The following is a 24,348-nucleotide window of genomic DNA, read 5'->3' as shown; positions in this document are numbered from 1 at the left end:
CGTACAGTATGTGCACATGTTGAATGTGGGGCAGTTTGCAGTGTGACTGCGCAGCAGCTAACAACACGTCGGTGTGACTGTTTATTTCAGGCAGTGAAGCAGACAGTTAACAGTTCAGTGTCACGCTCAAGGACGTCTGACATTTGATGGACATGTTGACTGTTGTGGGGTCAACGCCGTGACCTTTTGTTCATAAAACAGCCTTTAGCCACCCTGCCTGCCTCTCTTCTCCCCTAGCCCCCCCACCCCACCCCCCCCCATCCATCACAGGCAGTAACTCATCCAGTCAATGTTCAGCTGTTTAGTGCTTCACCTCCTCTGTGCTCCGTCTGTTTACACACGACGATGCAGCTCCTTCAAAAACCCAATTAAGCGGTTTACACTTTTCTGTAATATGACTCCTCACCTACTAATCTGCTTACAAAGGAAATGAAGCTACTGTGAGTTGTTTCACTAAAATAATAAAAGGAAAATGATGGAATGACCACAACTACACAACTCAGACTTAAAGGGAGAGGTGCATTTGTACGAAGTTCTTATAGTCGGTGTGTTTTATTACAGTAGATGGTGGTTTACACACCCCCAGTTTGAAGAAGCAGCAGGAGTACTGGTGCAGGAAGCTAAGCTAATGTCCTGCTGTGAACAGGGTCGGCAGCAACACGTATTTTAGACACATAAAAAAATCTATATCAGTTTAAGAGTATGAGTGGTCAGGAGTATAAATGAATAATAATGTAATATAATGAATAACTATACCACATTTTACTTCCAGCTCTTCCTGTTTTAGCAGATTCATATGCCTTAAATTTTAACAGTTTTTATTTTATCATTAAGGTTTTTATTTATTCTTAAAATTTAAGTGTGGCTTTTATTGGTTTTTACTTCTTCTTGCCACTTTGATGTAAGTTTCTCTTTGGTGTTTTTTTGTGTCCAGGGGCTTTTGTTTTATCGTTTTACTCGTCTACATCATCAGCGAGGTCTCTGACTCTGTGTATTTCTGAGTTAAAATGAAGGTTGATTACTGCTGTTCACTCAAAACTGAAAGCTGTAAAAACTATAAAAGGTTTGAAGGTTTTCACCAAATCTCTAATTTCACTGTAGTGTCTGTGCATCAGCTGACCGTCTATGTGCAGAAGATTATGAAACATTAAAATTCCATGTTAGAAAGTGAGTTATAGTCAATAAAATAGTTTGACAGACGTGACAGATGGTGATGGAGATAATGATGATAATTTATATGTTGAGGTAACACCTCTATAAACCCTGTCTCCTCTGATTTATTTATATATTAATCTAATTTACAACAGGAAACATGTTTTGATTTAAATGTAGTGCCTTTCAGATTTCAGTTTTTATTAACGTCATGAGGAAACGTTGTTAAATTAACTTATCTGACACCCGGTAAAATTGTATTGAAGATAATCTTTACTGACAACATACAGAACGGGAACCACAGTCTTCACCTCGTCTTAACCAAAGTGCTTTTGTACATTTTATTTAAGTTTATTTATTTTTTTATATAACATAGTTAAAGCTGCAATATGTAACATTTCTGCATTAAAATGTCTGGAAAAGCCAGAGATATGTAGGTAGCTTGGGGAGCAATTATGAATACAAGGTATACAAAAAAAGAATACAGATACAAAACAAATACAAATACGAATACAAAAAGAAGATGTAATCAGATTACAGATAGTAAATTTAGTAAAAATGGGGATGATCGGTAGGATTGAAATTTTTAAATAAAGAACAATATCTTACCATACACAGTGGACACAGCGCTGCCAATTCATTACCATGAGCTCTAATGAAAAAATACTTACTGGAAATTTCAACATTTTTTTTTCTTTAAATCAATAAATTATGCAAAACAAAGGAAGAAACAACTGGACAAACCAGTAAACCTAACAACAAACAAAAAAAAACAGAGCTGCAACAATTAATTTATTATTAATTGACTGTTAAATTAATCTGCATCTATTTTGATAATCAGTTAATCATTTTGAATCATTTTTCAATTTAAAAAAAAGTCAAAATTCTCAGATTTCAGCTTCTTAAATGTGAATATTTTCCTCTCTGACAGTAAACTGAATATTTTTGAGCTGTGAACAAATCAAGACATTTGAGGACGTCATCTTGAGCTTTGATCAACATTTTTTTATCATTTTCTGACATTTTATGGACCAAACAACTAAGCAGTTATTTGAGAAAATCATCAACTGACTAATCAATGATGAAAATGTTCATTAGTCCCAAAAACACTATATTAGTATAAAAAAATCACCATATTTTGTTTTGAAGTAATCCAAAAGTAACAAAGTAATCAGGTTACATTACATTACATTGCGTAATGGTGCGTTTCCTGCACATCGGATGAGTCAGACACATCAGAGAGTGAGGAAGGAAGTCAGAAAACATGACTAAATATAACATGAATAAAACTTTGCATTACATTTCTATGATTGTGAGTGATTTTCATCAGTGGTGGCGGTTGTTTAAAAGTGAAAAAAACTCCCATCATCCCACGCCATCCTCATCAAACTACGTCTTCTGTTATTGTTTGAATATGAGAGGATAATGATATAATCAGATCTCCTCAGACTGTCTGGGAGCAGTAAACTCTCTGTGTTTGGTCCCAGTCAGCCCGTACTCCTGCTCACATTACAGTCATCACTCCCTCCTGGTTTATGGGCTGCTGACGGCACCAACAACTGAATATGAGCATCAGCACAACAGGGATCATGACAGTTTAATGAAAAACACCAAACAGAGCTTTAGATTTGGCTCACTGACGAGCTACAAGTATGTGCTGTTGGATGGGAAAATGTGAGACGGGTGCAGCGAGCGAGTGTGTTTTTCCCATCAACGCTGAGAGCGTATATATACTGTATGTCCTCCCTTTCATGCCTCACTCGACTCTTTCACTCCTCTTCATCCATCCAGGAGCGAGTGTCCAATGATTCAGTCCAGCAGACTGGATTTAGAGCTTCTGTCCTGCAGTCAGAACTCTGGGTTAAATACAGCAGCTCTGTCTGAAGGAACAGGAAAAGGTCAAGTCTCAAGTCATGAATGCCAAGTCAAAATCAAGTTGAGTCTTTCATCAATTTTAGTCCAGCAAGTCTTCAAATTTGTCTGACTTAAGTCATGTGATTCAAGTCCCCCCACTGCCACTTTTTTATGTGTGAAACATACAAAGTACAAAAGAGGAAATCTTAAAAACTTTCCAGCATCTTTCCATCCATCCATCCATCCATCCATCCATCCATCCATCCATCCATCCATCCATCCATTTTCTGCATATTATCCAGCGCCAGGTGGCAGTGGGTTAAAGTCCAGACGTCCCTCTCTTTACCAAGAACTTCCAGCTCCTCCTGCAGGATCCCGATTCGTCTCCTAACCCAGATTAAAGTATAATCTCTGCAGTGTTTTCTGGGTTTACCCCGGCAGCCCGGTCCTGCCGCAACCATACAGAACTAATCCCTGCAACGCTTGCAATGTGCCGCTGGTGTCCATGTAACCAGCAGCTTTCCTAACCTAATCTAAGTGGACAGACACTTGGTAGGGGGATGCAGTTTGATGCAGGAGCTGAGTGTTGTATTTAACGTAGGAAAGATTCAAATATAATACGTGCATTTCATGCCACGTTCAGGGTTCTGCACAAAATGTTTCTTTGGCTCCTCTTTGAAAAACCCTGTTCTCAAGCAACACAAACACAATGCAATACTTTCCAATTCAATTTCTGCTCTATTTTGCCAATAGATCCTCCTTAATGTAACACATTTGACCTTTAACTGTAACCACACAACTGGGGATGAAACAGTGATCGTTTTCATGATTAAATATGATAAGATTCCTGATGATTAGTTTTACCGTTTCAAATTATAATTAAAACTATATTTGACTATTGCACTTTGAAAAACTTACAGCAAACACACTGACATCAGAAAAGACATGATTCCAAATTGTTGAGAGGTTTTTGATATAAAACTTGGTGAAATAATTTCAGTGTGTGCATTTTTTTACATAATGACACCATGATAATACACTTCATCTCTACACACAGCTGTAGCGCTGCTCCATAAACACAAAGCCTCTGAACACCCACACAGGTGTTCTGATTAGACCTCTGCTCAGGATGAAGGTGGGTCGAAGCTCTGATGGGAAATCATTAGGTCACCAATCTTATCTACCAATGAGAATGATAAAGGTGTGATTAATTCCACCCTAACAGGCTCAGGAAGATGTCAGTCAGTTGCAGTCTGCACTCCCACACAGTCCTGAGCACAGGTGAACTGAAAACACCTGTGTGGGTGGACAGAGGCTTTAACATTTCACAGCTGCCATGAGCAGATATTAAAAAAATGTCACTGAATGTAAATCTGGGATTTTGCAGAACTCTTAACTGGAGATGAAGAAGTCAAAATGAAATTATTTGAGTTGCTGCTCAAATCAATGATATGAAGATTTTGAACCAGGCTGGTAAATCCAAGTGAAGTTTAAACAAATCTTTCTCTCTTGGGACTTTTTGGTCTGCAGAGACAGATGAACGAGTATCTGACATGAACATTTCAGAATACGACAGCAGAACACAGTAAATAATGCAGAACACTGCTCCACAGTCTCTCCTTCACATGTATGGTTCAGTCTCCTGATGCTTTACAATTTTCCTCAATAATAATAGCAAACAGTTGATGAATTCTCCAGAGGAAGTTATGCAGCAACATTCAGTTGCTTCAGTCTCACTGTTTCTTTATGGATGAGTCGTCTGTAGCACCGTAAAGGACAGGCGGTTGAGTATGAGGTCACCGGAAACTCTGACGAGATAATCAACACCTCTGCAGGTGCTGTCACCTCTACTGTTTAAATTAAGCGTCAGTTTTAAATCCCGAAAGCTTCCATTCATGTTTTTGTGTGGCTTTAACATGCATAAAGTCTCTCACACACACACACACACACACACACACACACACACACACACACATCTAAACATGCAGTCATATTCTATAGTCGGCCTGAGAGAATAACACAGCAGCATTGATCATAGAGGGGGTTAAAACCCTGTGCATGTTAGTGTGTGATATGTTTGTTTGTTTGTTTGTTTGTGTGTGTGTGTGTGTGTGTGTGTGTGTGTGTGTGTGTGTGTGTGTGTGTGTGTGTGTGTGCGTGTGTGTGTGTGTGTGTGTGTGTGTGTGTGTGTGTGTGTGTGTGAGTCATTGAGCAGGGCCAAGCAGAGCAGCTTAATGACATCCTATAGCTCACAGTCAGAGATTTAACAACAACCCTGTCTGACACTCTCCCCCTCTCCTCTCCTTCAGTAAACCTTTCCAAATTACCAGGGCAGCAGGGAATCACCCAAAAATAGCCCTCGGTCCGTCCTCTTCCTCCTCTCCCCTTCAGCTTCAAGCTGATTTTACCCAACAGCCCTTACATAAAGCCCTCAGAGGGGGGGACACGTAACGCTGTACAGCATCCTGCAGAAACCTCGTACCTCCAGAGCAGTCAACCTTGACAAAAGTGTAAAAGCCAGAGCTCGATGTGGGACATTGTTTCCTCATGGTAAAAAAAAAGAAAAAGTTGAGTCATGATGTCTGAAAGTAGCCTCAGTGTCCCTAAACCCTGTCAGTCCCAGCAGGACACCAACCGCTGGTCAAGTGAGTTTTGCACGCAAACCGATCGGTCTGTCTCACAGTCGATCAGCGTATCAGCAGCCCCGGTCCTTATGGACAAAAAGAACTGTTGGTTGTGTCCATGCTCGGGTACGTTCACATGTTAGAATAAACAACCAAAAGGTGTAGCGTCATATAAAGTCTGAAACTTGAAGGATGTGATCCATATCTTGCAGTGTTTTTTAATGATGCATCATGTTTCAGATGCTGTAGATTCTCATCCTGTCCCTCCTCAGGATCAGATTCTTGGACAGATTTTCTCTGTGCAGTGTTTGTAGATCGCAGTCTGTATTGTGCGTCTGGAGCGTGCTAGACTCCTTGGCGCGCAGAGTGGAATCAAACAGAAGGCATCACCATAAATTTTTGGTGCGTTAGAGGCTGTTAACGCATATTGGCGATCACAGCAGGGCTCTCCGTCATGATGATGATGAAGTTTTCCCCAATGAAACGTATCATCTGTTCCGTGTGGAGGTTTGAATATGAAAACAGCAGGTCAACTATCCTGCCAGGAGCAGGTGATGATTCATGGTCATCATGTTTCATGTGTTTTCTGTATGTAATAGTGACACAATTTTATTTCTCATCACAAAGAAACACAAAATCTCAGTGGTGATTTAATCAGTGATTGATTGAGGTAGATTCCACTTTTTTCAAATAATAATGAGAAACTTGAATTAGAAGAAATATTTGTTTCCATTTTCCCAAATAATGTATTCAGATTCAGGTGTATCCCAATCCTTAAGTTTTAGTTTGACATTGCAATTATGTGAGCGCACTAAAGAAAGAAACCTACATCCTGTCGTCATCACCTTCCTGAGCTGCATCTGTCTGAATTTGCAATTGATTGTTTTGTAGACAGATGTGCGTCTGATGTTGGCATGTTCCTCTTTCTCATCCTGTTCCTCTCATGTTTTTTTTATTTTTTCCACCTGACTCTTGGACCAAATGTCAGTTAAACATCTCCTCTCTCTGTTTAACTGCAGCTCTTTTGCTGTTGCATTGTTTTTCTGGTTCTGATAAACTAATAACCCTTAAAACTCTAACATCTGTTCCTTAAACTGGGCTTCCAGGATCATATTTCATGTCAAACAGTACAGCCTCTCCTGTTGTTTTAATGCAGTTTTTGGTCTAAAGCAGCACTAAGACCTTTGATTTAGAACTCAAACATCCTGTGAGTCCTGTGTGTGGTTTGCTTTAGACAACAAATCACTTTGGTTAATGTTAATGGAAGATGGTGGTTTCAGTTAAATGTCACTACAGTAAACATGTTGTGTCACTGTGGACTTTTTCTGAATCAAACCAAGACGCTGACCTTTCACCAACCTTTAACAAAACGCTGTGAGTAAAAGAATAAACATCACCATAAAAACCTGTAACCGTGCTTCACTGTCTTCTTATCGGATTACGTGATTCTGTCTTTCAACATTTTGTGCTCTGCCACATTAATTAATTAACAAGAAGATTAACGGCATTTCCTCATTATGTTGATAACAAACTCTAATCTCAGAGGGCAATAAAGGGCATTGCTTTTCCCTCCAAAGTAAACTTGTTGTTGCAAATAATTACTGCAGTATGTTCATGTAATTTGGAGGCAACAGGGTTGATGGACAGATGTGCAGTAGATAAATAAAACAAAGAGTAATATTAAGAATGATATTAAATAAGACTTGTTGTACATCCTGTGTTTCTATGAAAAAAACCCCAGTAAAATCAGTAGCAATTGTTGTTCCAACAAAGCATCATTTTCCACATTGTACTGCACTTTTCATCTCTCTCTCTCTTTATTAAAGTCTGAAGTTGGTTTTATAAACTGTCTGAAGCCCACCACCACCTCCCCTTTAACTGGAGGATATTTAACTAGGAACTCTACAGTAAAGATTTATAAGTATATAAAAATATGCTTGCTGCATTAAATCAGTGATTATTAAAGTAGACACTAAGATATATATTGAATAAAGATAACAAGACAAAAAAACTGTAAATATTCATTTTACTTTCTTATAAATCAGATTGTATTTTCTTGCAGCGTAAATCAGTTCAGCCTGTTAACACACCTGTGATAACTGGAGATCTGGAGATATGAGGTTTCTGTCTGACGCTGTTCCGCTAGTTATGACTCACAGGAGGCGGAGCTTTATGATTCAGTGAGGCCGTTTGTGAGGTCGAACAGCGGCTAAAGGTGGATTTCACACAAATGGTCCTGACCTGGCTGTTGTCAGCTGACACTTTGTCTTCTGTCATTATAGCTGACACACACACACACACACACACACACACACACACTTAAATTATCAGAGCCCTTTCCATGAAAAGCTCGCTGTAGCACAAGGATCAGATCTACATCAGAGCTTGTTGGACAGATGACTTGTGAGGAAAGGCACGTTTGTGGTGCAGAGAGAGACGAAGAAAAAGTAAAGATTATAAAGAAAGTGAAGCATACATGCAGTGAAGGAATGACAGATACTGAATGAAGGATAGAAAAAGGGAGCAAACGGTGTGAATAAAGGAAAGATCTGGGTCATAAGCGGATAAAAGAAACAGAGAAAAGTGAGCAGGCTGAGTGCGGAGAGGACTGATGGAGTTAAGTCTCCTGTGTCAGTGTTTGCAATTCAGAAGTTTCATTCAGAAATGATTTAAAGCAGAGAGGAGGGAGGCTGTGACTCAGCAGGCAGGTCTCAGCTCCTCCTGTCCTCCTGTCACTGCGCCCCTGAGCAAGACACTGACGGTCGGGTCGAGCACGTCGCGTGTCTGCCTGCAGCCATCGGTGTGTTTGTGGATGATGCAAAATACAGCGCTAAAAAAATGCAGTCAGTTTATGTTTTCATCCTCTCAGCCAGCTCTACAGTCAGTCCCTGTTATACACCTGACCTTTGACCTCAGCACGTACACAACTGTGAAGTTAGAGGAGCCGCTGCTTCTTGTTGTTATGTTTTTCAACAACATCGATAACCTTTGCAAATTTTCTTTAAGATCTTTTCTCAAAATGTTCCCATCAATGCATTTTTATGCGCTGCTTTAAAAATGGTTGATGGAAACTGCAGAATTTTCTTGATTTTTCCTAAGATCAAATACTCTTAATGGAAATTTGAATAAGTTCTAACATAGTCTGAGCCATTTTTCCTCCTCCCTGTTGCTCTACAATTCATCCATCAACAAGTTCAAAATGCATCTCCTGTCTGACCCACTGATTAGTCAACTAGGCTGTCGGTGTTCTGCACACTGATTAAACGTAGAGTTGTTAATTAGATGGAGCCATTTCAGATGCACCTGGTTGCAGAAGTAAAAGTCCTGTTCCACTTTCCCATAGATGATGTAACGTGACTGACAGCTGAAACACTTCTAAGATGTCAAGCTGGATATTTAGATTGAAGGAGAATCTATTACATCAGAGTCCTCTGTCAGTTACCTGGGCTGCATCCTAGATGGGAAATTAGGAGGAGCTTCCATGACCATAAAGGTTTTAGGTAAAGTAATGCCAGAACCAGATACCTTACCAGGTGGGCTCGTCTCTTGGATAAGGAATCCCTAAAACTTTTGTGCTACTGTTAGCTCGTGGTACTGAAGCCTCAACAAAGGCTCGAAACAAAACCTTCAAGTAGCACGAAATAAACTTTTTAGAGTAGAACTGAGGCGAGAGCGTAGGAGTCATGTGGGCGGGTCTCAGTTCTTTTAGCTCAGATGGCTTCCAGTTGAGGACTGAGCGAGCCAGATACAACTTCATATGGTCCTGAGGCTCCTAGCGCCCCTAGTTACTTTGACAGCTACGCTCAGAAGCTGGAAGAATTCCATAATTATTAATTATGATCATGATGTGTTTGCAAGTCTCCCGTCATGAAATCTATTAACACTGGATCTTATCTCATGAAAACAACTTTATGTATTGAAATTAATTTTATTGTGACCACAAGAAAAATAAATACAGCAATGCAACAAGTGGAAAGAGAATGACATTTTCTGTCATTAAACATAATTAACCTGAATTTAATCAGAAACCTCTGAGGTAAAGTTTTATTACATTATTGTCTCTTCATTTTCTTTACAAGTAAACAAATAATTAACTGCAAATGATAAAGTTATTTATAATATAAGTGTGTGTATGTGTGTGTGTGTGTGTGTGTGTGTGTGTGTGTGTGTGTGTGTGTGTGTGAATTTCAGGCTAATGAGCCAGGCAGAGAGTTAATTAGCTGTTTGTACACTGATTCCTTAAACCAAACCTCCCTTATGGGGATCATTAAAATATACCATTGTTATTATTTTTTAATTGGATTACATTTACGGCCTCTGTGGTGTTGACACTGCCACCGTTCTGCTCATTATCCCTCCTGTCACTTCCTGTCATAACATTTATATCCTTTGAATACAACAAGAGCTGCTTTTTTCCTCATTTTCAGAGCAGAGAACAGCAGTTATCCTTTATTCTGGGTATTTTTTATGTTGCAGTGTCTTTAATATTTATTGTTTTGTCAGAGAAAACAGACATCTGGACCCATTTAATATCAAATCTCAAATTTCCTCACTAATATTTCCAGTCTTTCTGCCTTGGTTTTGTCAAGTTTCTATCTGATTTGTGCACATTTGCATCAGTTTTTAAAGCAGAAATGCGACCTTGACATGCAGGAGTCACGATGCGGCCTCGTGGCAGCCTGCCGACGCATGTTTGAAAGTTAACGAGACGTATTTATGGCCTGAACTGACACCAAGTTAACTTTCTGTCTATTGTTACTGTGACACCTACAGCATGACAAAACCCTCACCGGGACCAGTATAGCACAATCACACACACACACACACACACACACACACACACACACACACACACACACACACACTAAGCTCATGAGTTCACCACCTGTTGCTTGCCTGAACATGAACAGTGTAGTCAGTAGACAGTTTCTGTAGTTTGTTTGCCATCCCATTAAATTGATCATACAAGCAGAAAGAAACTGAACAAAAATGCAGCAACATGTTTGACATGTTTGACTCATATATAGACAGGATCACACATATTACGTTTGTCTGGACATTTATGAGTTATGCAGTGATGTATATATATGTTATACTTTTCTTTCAACTCATTTCTGGTTCTTATGTATGAAATATTCAATATGTTCAAAAAACTCCATTCAACAGCCGGCGAAGTTCTCTTCAGTAGTTTCTTGTTGACTTGTTCATAAACATCTCTTCGTTTGAGGTTGAAGGTATAAAGTTTCCACAAAAGTTCTTAGATTGTTCACATGAACAGTTTGTACAAAGGATTCATGCATGAGGTCCACTGATCCTTCTGTGGCTCCGACCACGGCTCTGAAATATCAGCAGTGTAACTGAGTTGAACTGATAAATCCATGGTGCTGTCCGTGTCTTTCTCTCTCTGTCTCACCCTTCTGCCAGTTTCATCTGGGATCTAAACTGGATCATTGTGACACTGAAGGTCACCTGACGTCCAAAACTCATAACATGCACTAAAGTAAACATTGTTAAATGCCATGCAAAAAGCATAAAATGCATAGACGTGACACGCAAAATGTCCATAAGAACGTTTAATGAAAATACAATCTTCACTCAGAGAAGCCCAAAATGCTGCAGTGCACTTTGCCTCTTTAAATGTCTTTAATCCTGATTCTGTCCGTCTCGTCCTTCCCACAGCTGATTGGCTCAATCATCGGTCGCCAGGGCACCAAGATAAATGAGATCCGGCAGGTATCGGGGGCTCAGATCAAGATCGGCAGTCAGATCGACAGCACCAGTGACCGTCACGTCACCATCACCGGCACGCCGATAGCCATCAACCTGGCTCAGTACCTAATCACTTCATGGTAAGGATCTGGGTATTAATGTCAAGTTACAGTGGATCAAAATCCACCTCCGAACCACATGATGTCAAAATATTTATCATTTTACTCACTTTAAGGTCAGTCAGATACAATAACGTTCACTTATTGTTAGAGTTATTTTTCCAGTTTAAACCAGGTTGAGGATTTCTCTTCACATTTCTCAGTGGTTGGTCTTTTAACTCTGGAGGGATTCTTTTAATGAACAGTCGAGAATGAGTTGAGATAACAGATGAAACAACTCTGTCAAGCTCTCTTCCTGAAATCATTATGTTCAATCATTTCATGTTCTGAATAACCAAGAAAACTGAATTAATTCAAAGCCACTGTGGACAAAACCTTTAACAGTGTCAGAGTTCAGGGCTGATTCATAGTTTGATGAGAACCGCTGTTCCTTTTCACTGAATCGTCAAATAATTCAGAGAACCAAATCATCTTAAAAGAAAATCTGAATGTATTTACTGTCACCAGGCTGCAGTGAGGGCAGTTCCACTTTAATGGCAAATACACAGAGAATCATACAAACTGATGTGTGTTACACCACGTACCATACACACACAATGTCACACTGTTTCTGCACAATATAAATATGTACAGACTAAATGTTGTGAAATGACATGGGTTCATGACCTGTGTAGAACAAAAAGTAAATGTTAAGTTATTTAAAGTTTTGAGTGACTTCCATCCATCATCCATTGCGTCACTTCCTAACCTTCACAAGATGTACATAATGTAGGGATTTTAACCTAAACCACGATCTTTTCCTAAAACTTTCCGAGTAGTTTTATTTCCTAAACCTAACCAAACAGCAACAACGTAAACGACTAACAACTGACCAATTCTGTTGTTCACGTATGAGGATGTGCTGCAAATCTGATATGTAACGTTAATGTGTCTGTGAGGGAATCTGTCAGTTGACTTTGATTGACAGCTCTCTCCTGTCATAGTGGTCCTCGCTCAGAATTAAGTCGCCTCCAGAAAGGAGAAATCAAACGTTGTTTATTTCATAGATTTGTGTTTTCTTGCGTGTGAAGGTGCAGAGCTGTTTCTCCTTCAGGGAATGATAATCCTGAATCTATGAGCAGCATTTCTTGCTTCATTGTGCTTCATATCTATCTGTAACACAAAACATTAGTTCATACAAAGATAAGATGGAGCCCCACTCATACACTCCGTTTACATCTAGTATTACAGTGTGATCTGCATCTGGATAAGTTAATCAGATTGTCGTATAGATCGTGTTTACACATAAGATCCAAACACGAATCAGGCAGATCTGATCACATTCTGATAACAAAGCTTTTACATCTTGCATTAACATGTTTTTCCTCATCTGGATAACTTATCCCAATACAGATCGCATTTTAATACTGTGTGTAGTCTCCCATAGGCAGACGTGTCTCCACAGCGCTCAGCACTGCAGAAAGTTCTGGCTCCACACATACACATTCAGCTATAAGGAAAAAAAACAGTTTCTTGTTTGCATCTCTTTGAACCAATCACACATATCTTCGGCGGCACTGAGCTCAGGATGCAGAGATGGTGCTGCAGAAAAATAATGTCGACAGGGAACTTGTTTTGGTGAAACAGTTGCATGTCAGGAGGCGAGCTCTGGTGTTAAAATGGCTACATCACCGGTAACAGCTGTTAGCTTGTTTACGTACCTTGCATTAGCATCCCAGGTACTAATGTGCCGTTTTGCAGCTCGGAGGTTGTTCTTGTTTCCCGGGGACTTTGAAAACACAGATATCAGACAGAGATGCCACTCAAAGCAAGTGACCAATGACAGGGCTTAGACCCATAGTGTGCATCCGGTGAATCAGACTATACAGGGTGTAAATGGGCTGCTATATTTACTTTAATATTATAACTTCCTCACAGTTGCATTATGAAGCGCCTGTTTTACAAAATTATATAACATTAGTTCCTGAAGAGATAAGACTGAACCCTTTTCTCTGGTAAAAACCAAAAAAAAACAAAACTCCAGCAGGTGAAGTCATATTCCTGCAGCGGCGTGCTGCTGCTTTTAATTGCATATAGAAGAAACACTGCACATCAGTCGAACACCGTTCAGTATAGCTGAATGGCTCTTAAACAATGAGCATTTAACTTTTTATTGCATTGTTGAATAAGTGGAGCAACATTACAGCTCAAGTGCGCTCTTTTGTGCAGTGCATGCTTCATGTAGTACATCTGCAGGACGTTTCACACGAGAATCATTACATGATAAAAAGAAATGAAGCTCCACATCTCACACAGAGAGCAGATTCTCCTTCGCTCGGACATTTAATCAGACTCTGGAGACGCAGGATACAGACTGCCAGGCAGGTTTAATACAACTTACAACCACCATGAATATGCAAATTCATGATTGGACCCTGGATGAAATTGATATTTCACTCACCACTCTGCCTGCCGCTGACAGCAGGGAGAATAGGTTGAACAAATCACACACACACACACACACACACACACACACACACACACACACACACACAGAGACAAATGCACAGATGGGTCAGCCTCATTCAGTCTGAAATGTCAGGTCAGTGAGGGTGAGAGACTGACGCTGGAGGATCCATGACGAAGACGCTCTTTTTCATTATACTTTTTTTTTTAAATCATTTAACTGACAGGATCGACTTCCTCTGCTGGCCTGCCTCTCACCGGCTCACTTTAAAACAGAAACTAAATTAAATCCTACAAATGACATCACTGTGTGAGAATATCTTCTCTGTAGTCTACTGCAAACAGAAAAGTTGTCTCCTATGAGTTTTTATGAGTAAAGTGACATCTACAGGCCTTAGAAACGTCATCTAAGAGTCTACGTTCATGTTTGTTATGTCCAGAAATTCTAAAGCCCTAAAAGTTTCATGACATGTAAAAAAGTCCCAATGCTTGCACAGTGACTTTACAGTAACAACATAGTAGTAAAAAATAAAGTTTGAATGTTTTTGTTATTAATGATTAATAAGCTAATAAGGACATGAAAATGGGGTTAGAAATGTTTTCTAATATTTTATTTCCATGAAGCATTCCATTCATATTATAATAAACTTAATGAAGTAATTTTAATTTTAGATTTTCTTCTTTATTCCAACTGATAATTAGCTCATTCTGCTAATTACTGCCCAGCGTGAAACTCTCAACAACCAAACTGAATTTCATCCACTCGACCTGTGAATGACATTTCAATCACTAAAGACAGAAAACATCAGAAACATCATTTCTGTGTCCAAGAAATTTCCAGTACACTCTTTGAAATAACTAGAACCATAAAAGGTTCTGCAGCTAGTTCCCATAGGAAAACCCTTTTTTGGTTCCTGTCAGAACCTTTGATTAAGATTCCACTTGAAAGAGTTCTACCTAGAACCTGAATTAAAGGGTTATACATAGAATCATCCGTAAATGGTTCCATCCAGAGTTTTGTAACTATCAGTGATTTTGGGTAAAATTCTTCGGTCTCTTTCTTCTGATGTGTTCAGTGTTTTCTGGATCCTCTCTCTTTCAGTTTAAATCCATCACAAAGCAGCAGTTATTAACAGGAACTTCCTGCTGTCTTTGATCAAAAAGAACTAATGAAGCATCACTGAAAGATGCAAATTATTTTCTGTAAGTCAAAAGGTATCTTTAGGCGTGTATACCTCGACTGTGTGTGTGATAGCCATGCATGCATGCGTATGTATGAACCTGCCCACCTGTGTACATCAAACACAGCCGTGCCGTCATTATTCATGTCTTCACCTGCTGAAATTCTGCCGCAGGCTGATTTCAATTGTATTTATTTAAATTTAAAGGATGAAACATCTGTAAACTGTTTCAGAGATTCAGCAGAGACACAATCAGGACAAATGTGTTCAGTTAAACAGTGAAGATTAACATTTCAAACTCAATATTTTGTCAAGGCTTCATTACATTAAGACAAAATGATGCATGTCATCAGTTTATTATAGTATTTCAGTTCAAAGTTTCAACCTTTTTTTATGCACTCTCTGCAGCATTGCATTCCAAGAAAAATATTATTAATGGGATTTCTGAATAAGTTCTCACATAGTGAACATTTAAGTCACATGACTGATCAGCTGTTTAGTACGTCCATCATGGTTCCACACAGATGTGATGGATCCTTCCTCACTTCCTCTCCTCCAACCTACAACTGAACAAATGATCAGAATGATTAAACACATTTGTGTTTTGTGACACATTGATGTAACTGTGAGAAGTTTTAGGTGTTCAGACTGAATATCAACCAGTTTTCAGCAAGAAATCAACATTAAAGTTTCAGTTGATGCTCACTGGGAACATTATAATGGTTTTCCACCTTCTTCTTATCTTGTTGAACTAACTCCTAAACAAACAATCATTTGCATTTTCTTTACTAGAAATTCAGTTATTCTCTGGCTGTGGGCATCTGACATCCATGCCCATGTTGCTGTGCATCAACACACCAGCCTGAAGGTTTTACTTTGTTGGAAAGTTAAGTCGGTGTAAAAACTACTCATGTAGCATGAAGCCCGGACACACAGAGCTGAAATCTTGTTTTCTGTTCTCTGTGAGCCGATCGTCACATCGTGTGTTAAAATCACACACCTTCATCATTTAGAAGATCATGTGTTGATTCATTCACTCACACAGCTTGTGCGTTTGCTTTGTGTGGAGGATGAGCGCTCTGATCTGGACGTGACTCTCTTTTATCTGCCGTTGATTATTCATGCCTTGGAGTTCGCTCCCTCCGGACCTTCGTGTGCAATCAGGAAACCTGTCAGACACGAACAGAGAACGAAGAGGCCACGACTTGAGTGCTTCCATCCGAGTCGTCGCTCATTCATTTGCTTGGTGCATTTAAAGGGACAGTTCACCCCAAAATCACATATACATATTTGTCCTTTCTTTATCCATCTAGACTTTTTTGGTGTGAGTTGCAGAGTTCTGTGGAGAAATCAGCTGTAGAGATGTTTATTTTCTCTCCATTATACGGGAACTACATGGTACTAGTCCTGTGGTACTCAAAGCACCTGAAAAAGTACTTTTGAAAAACCTTGTTGTGAGCTGTTTCATATAGGAGCTACTTTCATCCTGCAGTAGAATCTACCAGAACTTATTCCTTTCTAATAGAAAGAAAGTAGTTCCCACAAGAAACTGTTCACAACAAGATCTGTGGATTATCTTAAGTAACAGGGTCATGATTTTTGTAAAGAGACACTAGTTTTGATTTTTTTTTTGGATATCTCTGCAGAAGATATTTTCAAAAGTTTGGAAGTCACACCAAAAACATCTAGATGGATAAAAACTACGCATTTTTGGGTGAACTGTCTCTTTAAGATGGCTGCCACAGAATCTTTAGTGTTTATAGCATGGATTATTAGACACAGCCTAGCGCATATGTTCAAAACCTTTTCTAGTTCCTGGTTTCACTTCCAGGGTTTATGTGGCTCTGAATATGGGCCTCTTGCACGTATTTGTTTCTCCACTGAATTTACATTTTTAAACCGCTTTCCTCAAGGAAAGTTTTACACATATGAAACCTCCATGGATTAAAAATTCACAATAGAAAGAATCTTAATCGCCCTTGTTTGCAGTTGGATGTGTCTCTTTTATGATGGTGGCTTATGAGGAAAATACTGTTTGAGTAATACGAGCAAAAATAATGTGTAAATACACACAGACCACATCTGGGGGCGGTCTGGCTCACATTCAATCAAATCTCAGCCAGGTGTAAATAACATCTGGTCAAAAAAAAAAAAAAAAAACAGCTGGAAGGTCGTCTTAGTCCGCTTGCTGTCTCAAGCAAGAAAGGCTAAAGACGAGTCCTTACAGCAGCTTCCTTCTGCCTGTTTAATTTACATGGAGACCAATCAGAATCGAGATACAAGAATGTGTATTATAAGCAGATGTAAGTGGACTTCAAAGGCCCGTCATCACAAGTTATTACCCAGATAATGTGTCCAGACAGGCTGCATGATAATGACAGAAGTGAATAAATGTTTTGCTTGTTTCTCGAGGCGGCGTGCTGAACACTGAAGACATGATCCTCTTCAAACTGAGCTGAAGAAAGTCATTATTGAGTTTTTTAGTTGCTACAGAAGATTTAAAGAAATTGTATTTCAGAGAGCTGAAGTTTCACTCCCTTTATCAAGCAAGTTTTGTTTTGTTCAACTCTCACCATCTTCAATTCACTGGTCTTTCTAAAAAGCTGACAGAGATTTTGTCACATTATAAGTTAAATGCATGTCTTTGGGCTAGTTACATTTGACAGCATTATAATTTTAACCAAGACAAATAAAATTATTCCTTTAGATTTCACTAACTGCAGCTGAAATCAGGTTTTTATAGCATGACTTTGATGAATGTTGGTAATGGGTAATTTAGGTATTTTCCAACCTGAGCTGTGTTTCTCGTGTTTTTGTGTCTAAGTGATGAATGAGAACAACAGTTTGGTTCAGTATTGAAGGAGGCTGTTGCAGCTGTCAGCTGTGAAACAGGCTGCAATATAACCTTTATGGACAACTATGAATCATCCAAGCATGTTGTGTTTTTGCCGCTGACGGGCTCAGATTGTTAAGTGTCTGTTAACATTATGGAAAGTATTTCTGCAGAAATAGACCTTTTTGTTTAACAAGAAACAGACAGTTTATTGCTCAAATTAATAATTGTTTATCCAGTGTTCCAACAATCACCAGCTCTGGTTTGGTGTTTGAACCGTGGCAGTTTTGCTGAGTTTTAGTTGAAGTGTGTGTTACAGTCATAAAATTACTGTTTCTGTTAATGGAGTCTGGTGGGTTTGGTGAGAGCGATAAACTGGCTGTTTTTGCTGAAACAGAAAGGATCTTGCTCTTTAACAAAAATGTTGATTTCTGTAGGGATTCTTTCTGTAATGTGTTCAGCAGAGGTGCAGAGCACACGTATGCATCCATGCACAGTTTAAACTGAGGTCAATTTAAACACGGTTCCTACGGTGCCAAGTTTACTTTCATTAGACAACTTTAACTGACCACATGATGAAATATTTGACTGAATCTATCTATAGTTTCAACGTGTTCAGAATTTTACGCAGTATGTAATTGCCCAAAAGGATTACATTACAGCCTGTTTTGTGGATGACGACTGCACAGGTTTCAAAAACCGTTGTCCTCATTTAAACACAAAATCATGAGAAAACAGAACCCAGGGGCCTCATGACAGAAATGTCCTAAACCTGAAATCTTATCTCAGATGAGATGACAGCAAATGACAAAGAAAATGTGGAACAAGATGAACTATTTCAGTTGAAGAGCTCCTCAAACCACATGATGATGCTTTAAATTTCCTGGACCATGTATTAATGGGTATACATCGATTGCCGAGATGATGAATTTTGAATGAGACCAGCACGCTGCGTCCATTCAAATCCTTATCATTACTTGATAATTGGCAATAAAACTTCCCAAAAAGGTTACGTTTCCTCTCCTGCATGACAGGATTAATTCCTCTCTCATTAAAAGCTCAGATTGAATGCCTGTCTTTTCTTGTTCATTCACAAGCTCACCACTGAAGCGAGACACCTGTTGTCATGGATACAGGCAGTCTTGTATACATTTTAAACACAGATTCAGGCATGACAAGCTGAGTACCAATTGAAAAAAAAAATCTGATCTTAATTTTTTCCCTAGATTAAGAGCATTTTTCATATCTTGGAAATTTAAGATAGGACAAGCACTTGGGAAATTCTTCTGTACTGAGACCCCAGGTTGAAAAATATTGAAGTTAAAAAGTAATAAATAAATAAATAAATAATAACTGAAAGCTAGCAGCACTGATGCTAACCTGAATGTGGAGTGGAATCTCAGCTCTCTAAATCAGTCTATGGGTTTTTTTGTGGTACTAAAGTTTTTTTCTGCTTCTTCTTCCTGTTTTTGAACCAGCATCATCTCTGACAGAGCTTCCATCCTAATAAATCTATAATGGTTTTGTTCCCTCCTCCCTAAGCCCCCTCCCAAGCCATCACCCCAACTTATACAGCACACCCCCCATCCGTACAGCGAACTCCCCTACAATAATCTGTTGCAACCTCCAGCAAAACACACCTGTCTTATGATTTGAGTTTTGTCAGATTTCTTTTATTTCATTTTTATTCTCCAAAATATCCTGTTTTCTTTTTCTTTAGGTTTGATTTTCTTTTCGGTTTTTACTCTTGATTTTTTTTAACATGTCTTTTATTTAACCCTCTAACCCTTCTCCATCCAAAACTCCCTCTCCCTTACCCCTCTCCTCCCCGTCCTCCACCCTCCGTCCCTTCCCTTCCCTCCGCCTCCTCTCCTCTCCCTCCCTCTCCCTCCCTCCCTCCCTGCCCCCATCCCTCCCCTCCTCCAGTTTAGAGACCGCCAAATCCACCGCCCAGTCCTCCTCCATGCCGTCTCCCGTTGACCTGACCATGAGCTTCACCCAGCCCGCCCCCCCTGCCTCCGCCTCGTCCTCCTCCTCCTCCCCCCTGGCAGCGATGGGCGCCGCACTGCCCCACGCTCCCATCCTGGGCGCTCCCTACGCCCTCCCCCTCTCCAGCCTCCTGGGGATGAAATCCATCCCTTACCTGGCACTCTCCACCCCTCCCGCCTCAGCAGCAGCGGCGGCGGCAGCAGCAGCCATCGGGGCTCCCATGTTGCCGGGTTCGATGCAGACGGCAGCGACGGCGGCCGTTCCGGTTCAGGCTCACGCGGCGGCGGCGGCCCTGGCGTCCTACACGGCGAAGATCTCGTCCTCAGCTAACGGGATGAAGAAGCCGGAGAGACAGAAGTTTGCACCGTACTAAAGAAGCAGGAATGACGCAATGAGTTTGCATCACTGAGGTAGCTTCTGGGAACGAGGCGGGTTTTTAGATGGAAGGGCACTTTGATTTTCCTTCTTTTACTTTGTTTCTTTTTTACTTTCTGTTCATACTTTTTCCAACTCTTTCTTTTATCTTGATCACTCAAAAACATTAAGGTGGGATCATTGGAACACTGATTTCAGATGTGATGAAAAGAAAGCCATGCACAGCAGCAAATAAGTGTTTTCCACAGGTTACAGCTCATTTTTTGCCCTGTAGAGGGCGCCACTTAGAGTCAAAAGTTACCCCAAAGAAGAAAAAGTCAAAAGTTTCTGACAACAAACACGGTGAAGCCTGAGGAGGCTGTAATAATTAATCTGTTGTCTACTGACAGTTTCATCAACGAATAAAAACAAGAAATGTAGGCAGCGAGGTGAAGATGCACATTAATTGGACAGTACTGATCTACCAGGGAGGTCAACAGCATGCATGTACTGCGTGTCCAATAAACTGCACAGAAATGTCAACATCTGGGAGAAAGAAAAGAACAGATACATATGATATCAAGGAAAACAAGAGCCTTTGTAACCCGTGTGGAGCGACTTGAAGTGACATTTGCAGACGAGTCATCCTGAAATGAATGCAAAGGTAAACACACTTAAATGTTTGATCATCACTTAAAATCATTTGACAGCATTAAGTTCCACTGTCCCCAAATTGAAAGAAATATCTAACAAAAAGAAGAATGCATTCTGGAAGAAATGTAGTAGCCTCGACTTCATGTTGGACGTATGATGGGAGAAAGAAGCAGGAATTTAGTAAACTTAATGTTCATGTTTATAACAGCCTAATTGACACTTTTTTCAGGAGTTTTGAAGCTTTTATTGTGAAGTAGCGACATCAGGAAATGAACACTGATACAGCTGCAGCTTCAAAAAGGCGGTTGGTAACAAGTGGCTACATGAGCCTCCAGAGGTCAGTGGTTGTTTATAGACTAGCGCTGGATTTGACTTCTGGTGATTGGATTTATGCTTCAGAAATCCTAAAAGTGGTGTTCTTTTCAGTCCAATGGAAAAACACAGTTGGCTTTTATGGAGAGAACCAGGATGATGCTGATTTCTGAGTTACGAAATAACATCGTTCTTGCAGCAACAACTGATGTAGTATTTGTGGAATAACCTTAAGAAAGATCAACTGAAGGCGGGATACTAATGTTGGTTTTAATTTCGTATGTTGCTAAATCAGAAACAACCAAAAAGCAGCAGCAGTCAGTCCCTCTACAAACTCACAGAAACAGCCGTAATTAACTCAGAACCTGCTGCCAAACTCTGTTAACTGATCCCAGTTACTGTGTGACAGCCAGGCACCAGCCTGCAGTGGCTCATGGGTAATCAGAGATGCAGTGATGCAGGTTGTCACATTTTCATGCTGATAATCGTCTGAGCTGCACATTGAAGAATAAATTAAAGAACAGATAGGAGATAAAGACATAACACTCTCCATCTTCACCTTCTCACCTTTTCTACAGGACACAAACATCACGTCTGTGTCAGCTCTTTATTTGAGGGGAAGATTTTCAAATAGGGAACTTTTATGAGCGTCTACATCGTCAAAAGATGAGTGTAGTGAAGACTGAAGAAGACAAAAATATCCAGCAGTGTCTGATCACTTCTGCTCACTCATGATACTGACTGTGAGGACTAATTATCAGGCAGCATGCAGGATATTTTTGACTTTTTTATTTCTCAAAAGAAGACAATCCCATACAGCTGTGTCCTGCAGGGGATGGATCACTGTATGCACTTATTTTGGTGTTTGTTTAGCATTTCTTGTGTGTCAAGCTACATGTTTCTGTGCAGATTAATAAACCACTCAGGGTTGCTGACTCCTCTCTATTTCCCTACAGCCATAACTCCAACAGTCAGCTCATGTTTGCACTCGCTTTGCATTATAGATAATTTAGAGAAAATGTTGTTTCCCTCCCAGTCAAACCAGTGGATGCCTTCATGTTTCTGTGTGCAGTTTGTAGGTATGTTGTCTGAGAAGCTTAATTCAGGAAATGAACGAGACCTTCTCAACAGCGCCTCAAGATTATCCTTGTGTTGACACCAACAGTGGTTTTACAGAAATATTAAATTCTTACCAGCCACCACCATGAGCGCCCTGAGAGCCACGGGTGCCGCAAGTTTTGTTCATTTCTCTTTCTGTGTATTTTTAATAACCACCACATAAAAGACACAATGACCAGACTATGACTAACAAAGAAATTAGTAGCCAATACAAGTTAGATTTGAGATGCAAATCATGTCTTTGTACGTCATCTTGCAGGGTGTGCAGTCCCACATTTTACTGTTGCTAAATCCTGATTGGTGCAAAGAGGTGCATGACATCATCATCCACTTGAAACCACTTTGGAAAGCAAGAACAAATACAGAAATCTAACCTGAGGAAACAGTACAAAATTCCAGCTACCTGTAACAGTAAAAACTGTTGAAACTCAAAATGTTGTCTTCATGAAGCTGAAAATATGTTTTAGAGGAGCTCAGCTTCTGGTAAAAAAGTTTGTGAACCACTGATCTGTGAGTCTGTACTGTAGCTCAGCCTAAAACTGCTGAAATCTTTTGATTGATAAGATGTCTATAATATATCAATATATAATAATATATATAATATAATACATGTAAGTTCATATGTCACATGTAGGTCTATATTTTGATAACATCTGGTCTAAACTTTCCCGTTGTGCATGTAGATAAACTACATGTATTTTGGGTTGAACATTTATTAATCTTTTTAGTTTAAATGCGATTTTCCTATTAAAGGATCTGCCTTCTGCTCCCATAAACATTAGGATGAGAAAAAAAAAATTGCTCCGTCAAATAGAGATGCACTGATTATAATTTTCTTGGCTGATTTTTCAAAACTTTGACCTGCAGATTCCACTTTCTTTAAAAAAAAAAAAAAAAAAAACTTTAGTAGACTGAATTTAGACAGAAAATGAAATTATATGTTCATAATTAAACATTGACTATTAAATAACTTTAATATTTTCTCTAAACCGGCTCCAGCTTACTGTCAGGCCTTGTCCTCATCCTCATCCTCACTCATGCTCACACTGTGGCAGCAGGTCTGAGTATCTGAGGCTTTCACATCGTCGTTTTCCAATAATCCCACTTTACTTTTCTCTCACTGAGAGTCTGTTTAGTTTGAGTTTAATTCATGAGGTGTTTTTGTAGCTCCGCCCTCTTCAGAGTGACTGTTGGGAGGTTCAGCGGGTGTTTGTTGCTACTGTAACGATGATTCTGATGATGATGATGATATTTAAAGGTTATTTGGGCCACAAAGCCTGTAAAAGCCATAGAGACTATTCAGCTTCTCCCTCCTCGTCTGTCCCCTGCTCTCTTTTTGTCCCCTACTCCTTACTCTATTGTATACTCTCATATTTATTGACTAATATGAAATATTCCCTCAGAGAGTTTATATCACTGGTCACTAACACTGAGCTGAACGACTCGGCTTTTGTATACAATGATGTCTACTTGTATATGACTACTTCCTTTCTGCTTCTTCTGTTTTCTTCTTTATTTTTAGTCTCTGTTGTATAGAGTTTTTTAAAACAGATTTAAAGACGTCATTTTGCGTTAACAGTCTGTACTTGTTTTTGTTCACAGTTTTCATTTGAAATGTGTTGTTTAAATTATTTTTTAACTTATTATGAAGAGGAGTATTACATTTATGGTTCTAGAAGACAAAATATCTTTTCTTTTTTTTCCAACATGGCTGCAGGTAAATACTGTAAAATTGTATTTGAGGTTGTTTTTTTTTCAGTTGTGTGAACAAAATTAACTTTTTTTTTTTTTTTGGGGAAAAAAATAATTATCACTGTAACATTAATGCTAATAACCAGATGTTTTTGTTAGATAGAAGAGTAGTGTTTTCACTTGTGAGCTCAAACTGGACATTTTAACACACACACACACACACACACACACACACACACACACACACACACACACACACACGCACACACACAAACTTTCTAACTGGGGACTTGTGTTTGTAAGTGTGTCCT

General features: G+C 39.5%; 1 protein-coding gene across 1 annotated transcript in view; it reads left to right on the top strand.

Moving 5' to 3' along the window:
* Window positions 1–20,827, top strand: part of pcbp4 (poly(rC) binding protein 4) — a 183,758-nt gene extending 162,931 nt beyond the window's left edge. Inside the window, exons 14-15 of the mRNA XM_084742093.1 lie at window positions 11,310–11,479; window positions 19,844–20,827. Of these exons, the coding sequence (XP_084598219.1) occupies window positions 11,310–11,479; window positions 19,844–20,279 (606 nt within the window). The 3' untranslated portion in view covers window positions 20,280–20,827. The remainder of the gene's footprint in view (window positions 1–11,309; window positions 11,480–19,843) is intronic.
* The last annotated feature ends 3,521 nt before the right edge of the window (window positions 20,828–24,348 follow it).

This window comes from Lutjanus erythropterus, chromosome 2 (assembly GCF_056507025.1).
Source record: "Lutjanus erythropterus isolate fLutEry1 chromosome 2, fLutEry1.hap2, whole genome shotgun sequence".
Classification (NCBI taxonomy): domain Eukaryota; kingdom Metazoa; phylum Chordata; class Actinopteri; order Lutjaniformes; family Lutjanidae; genus Lutjanus; species Lutjanus erythropterus.
This window is presented reverse-complemented; position numbering and strand designations above follow the sequence as displayed.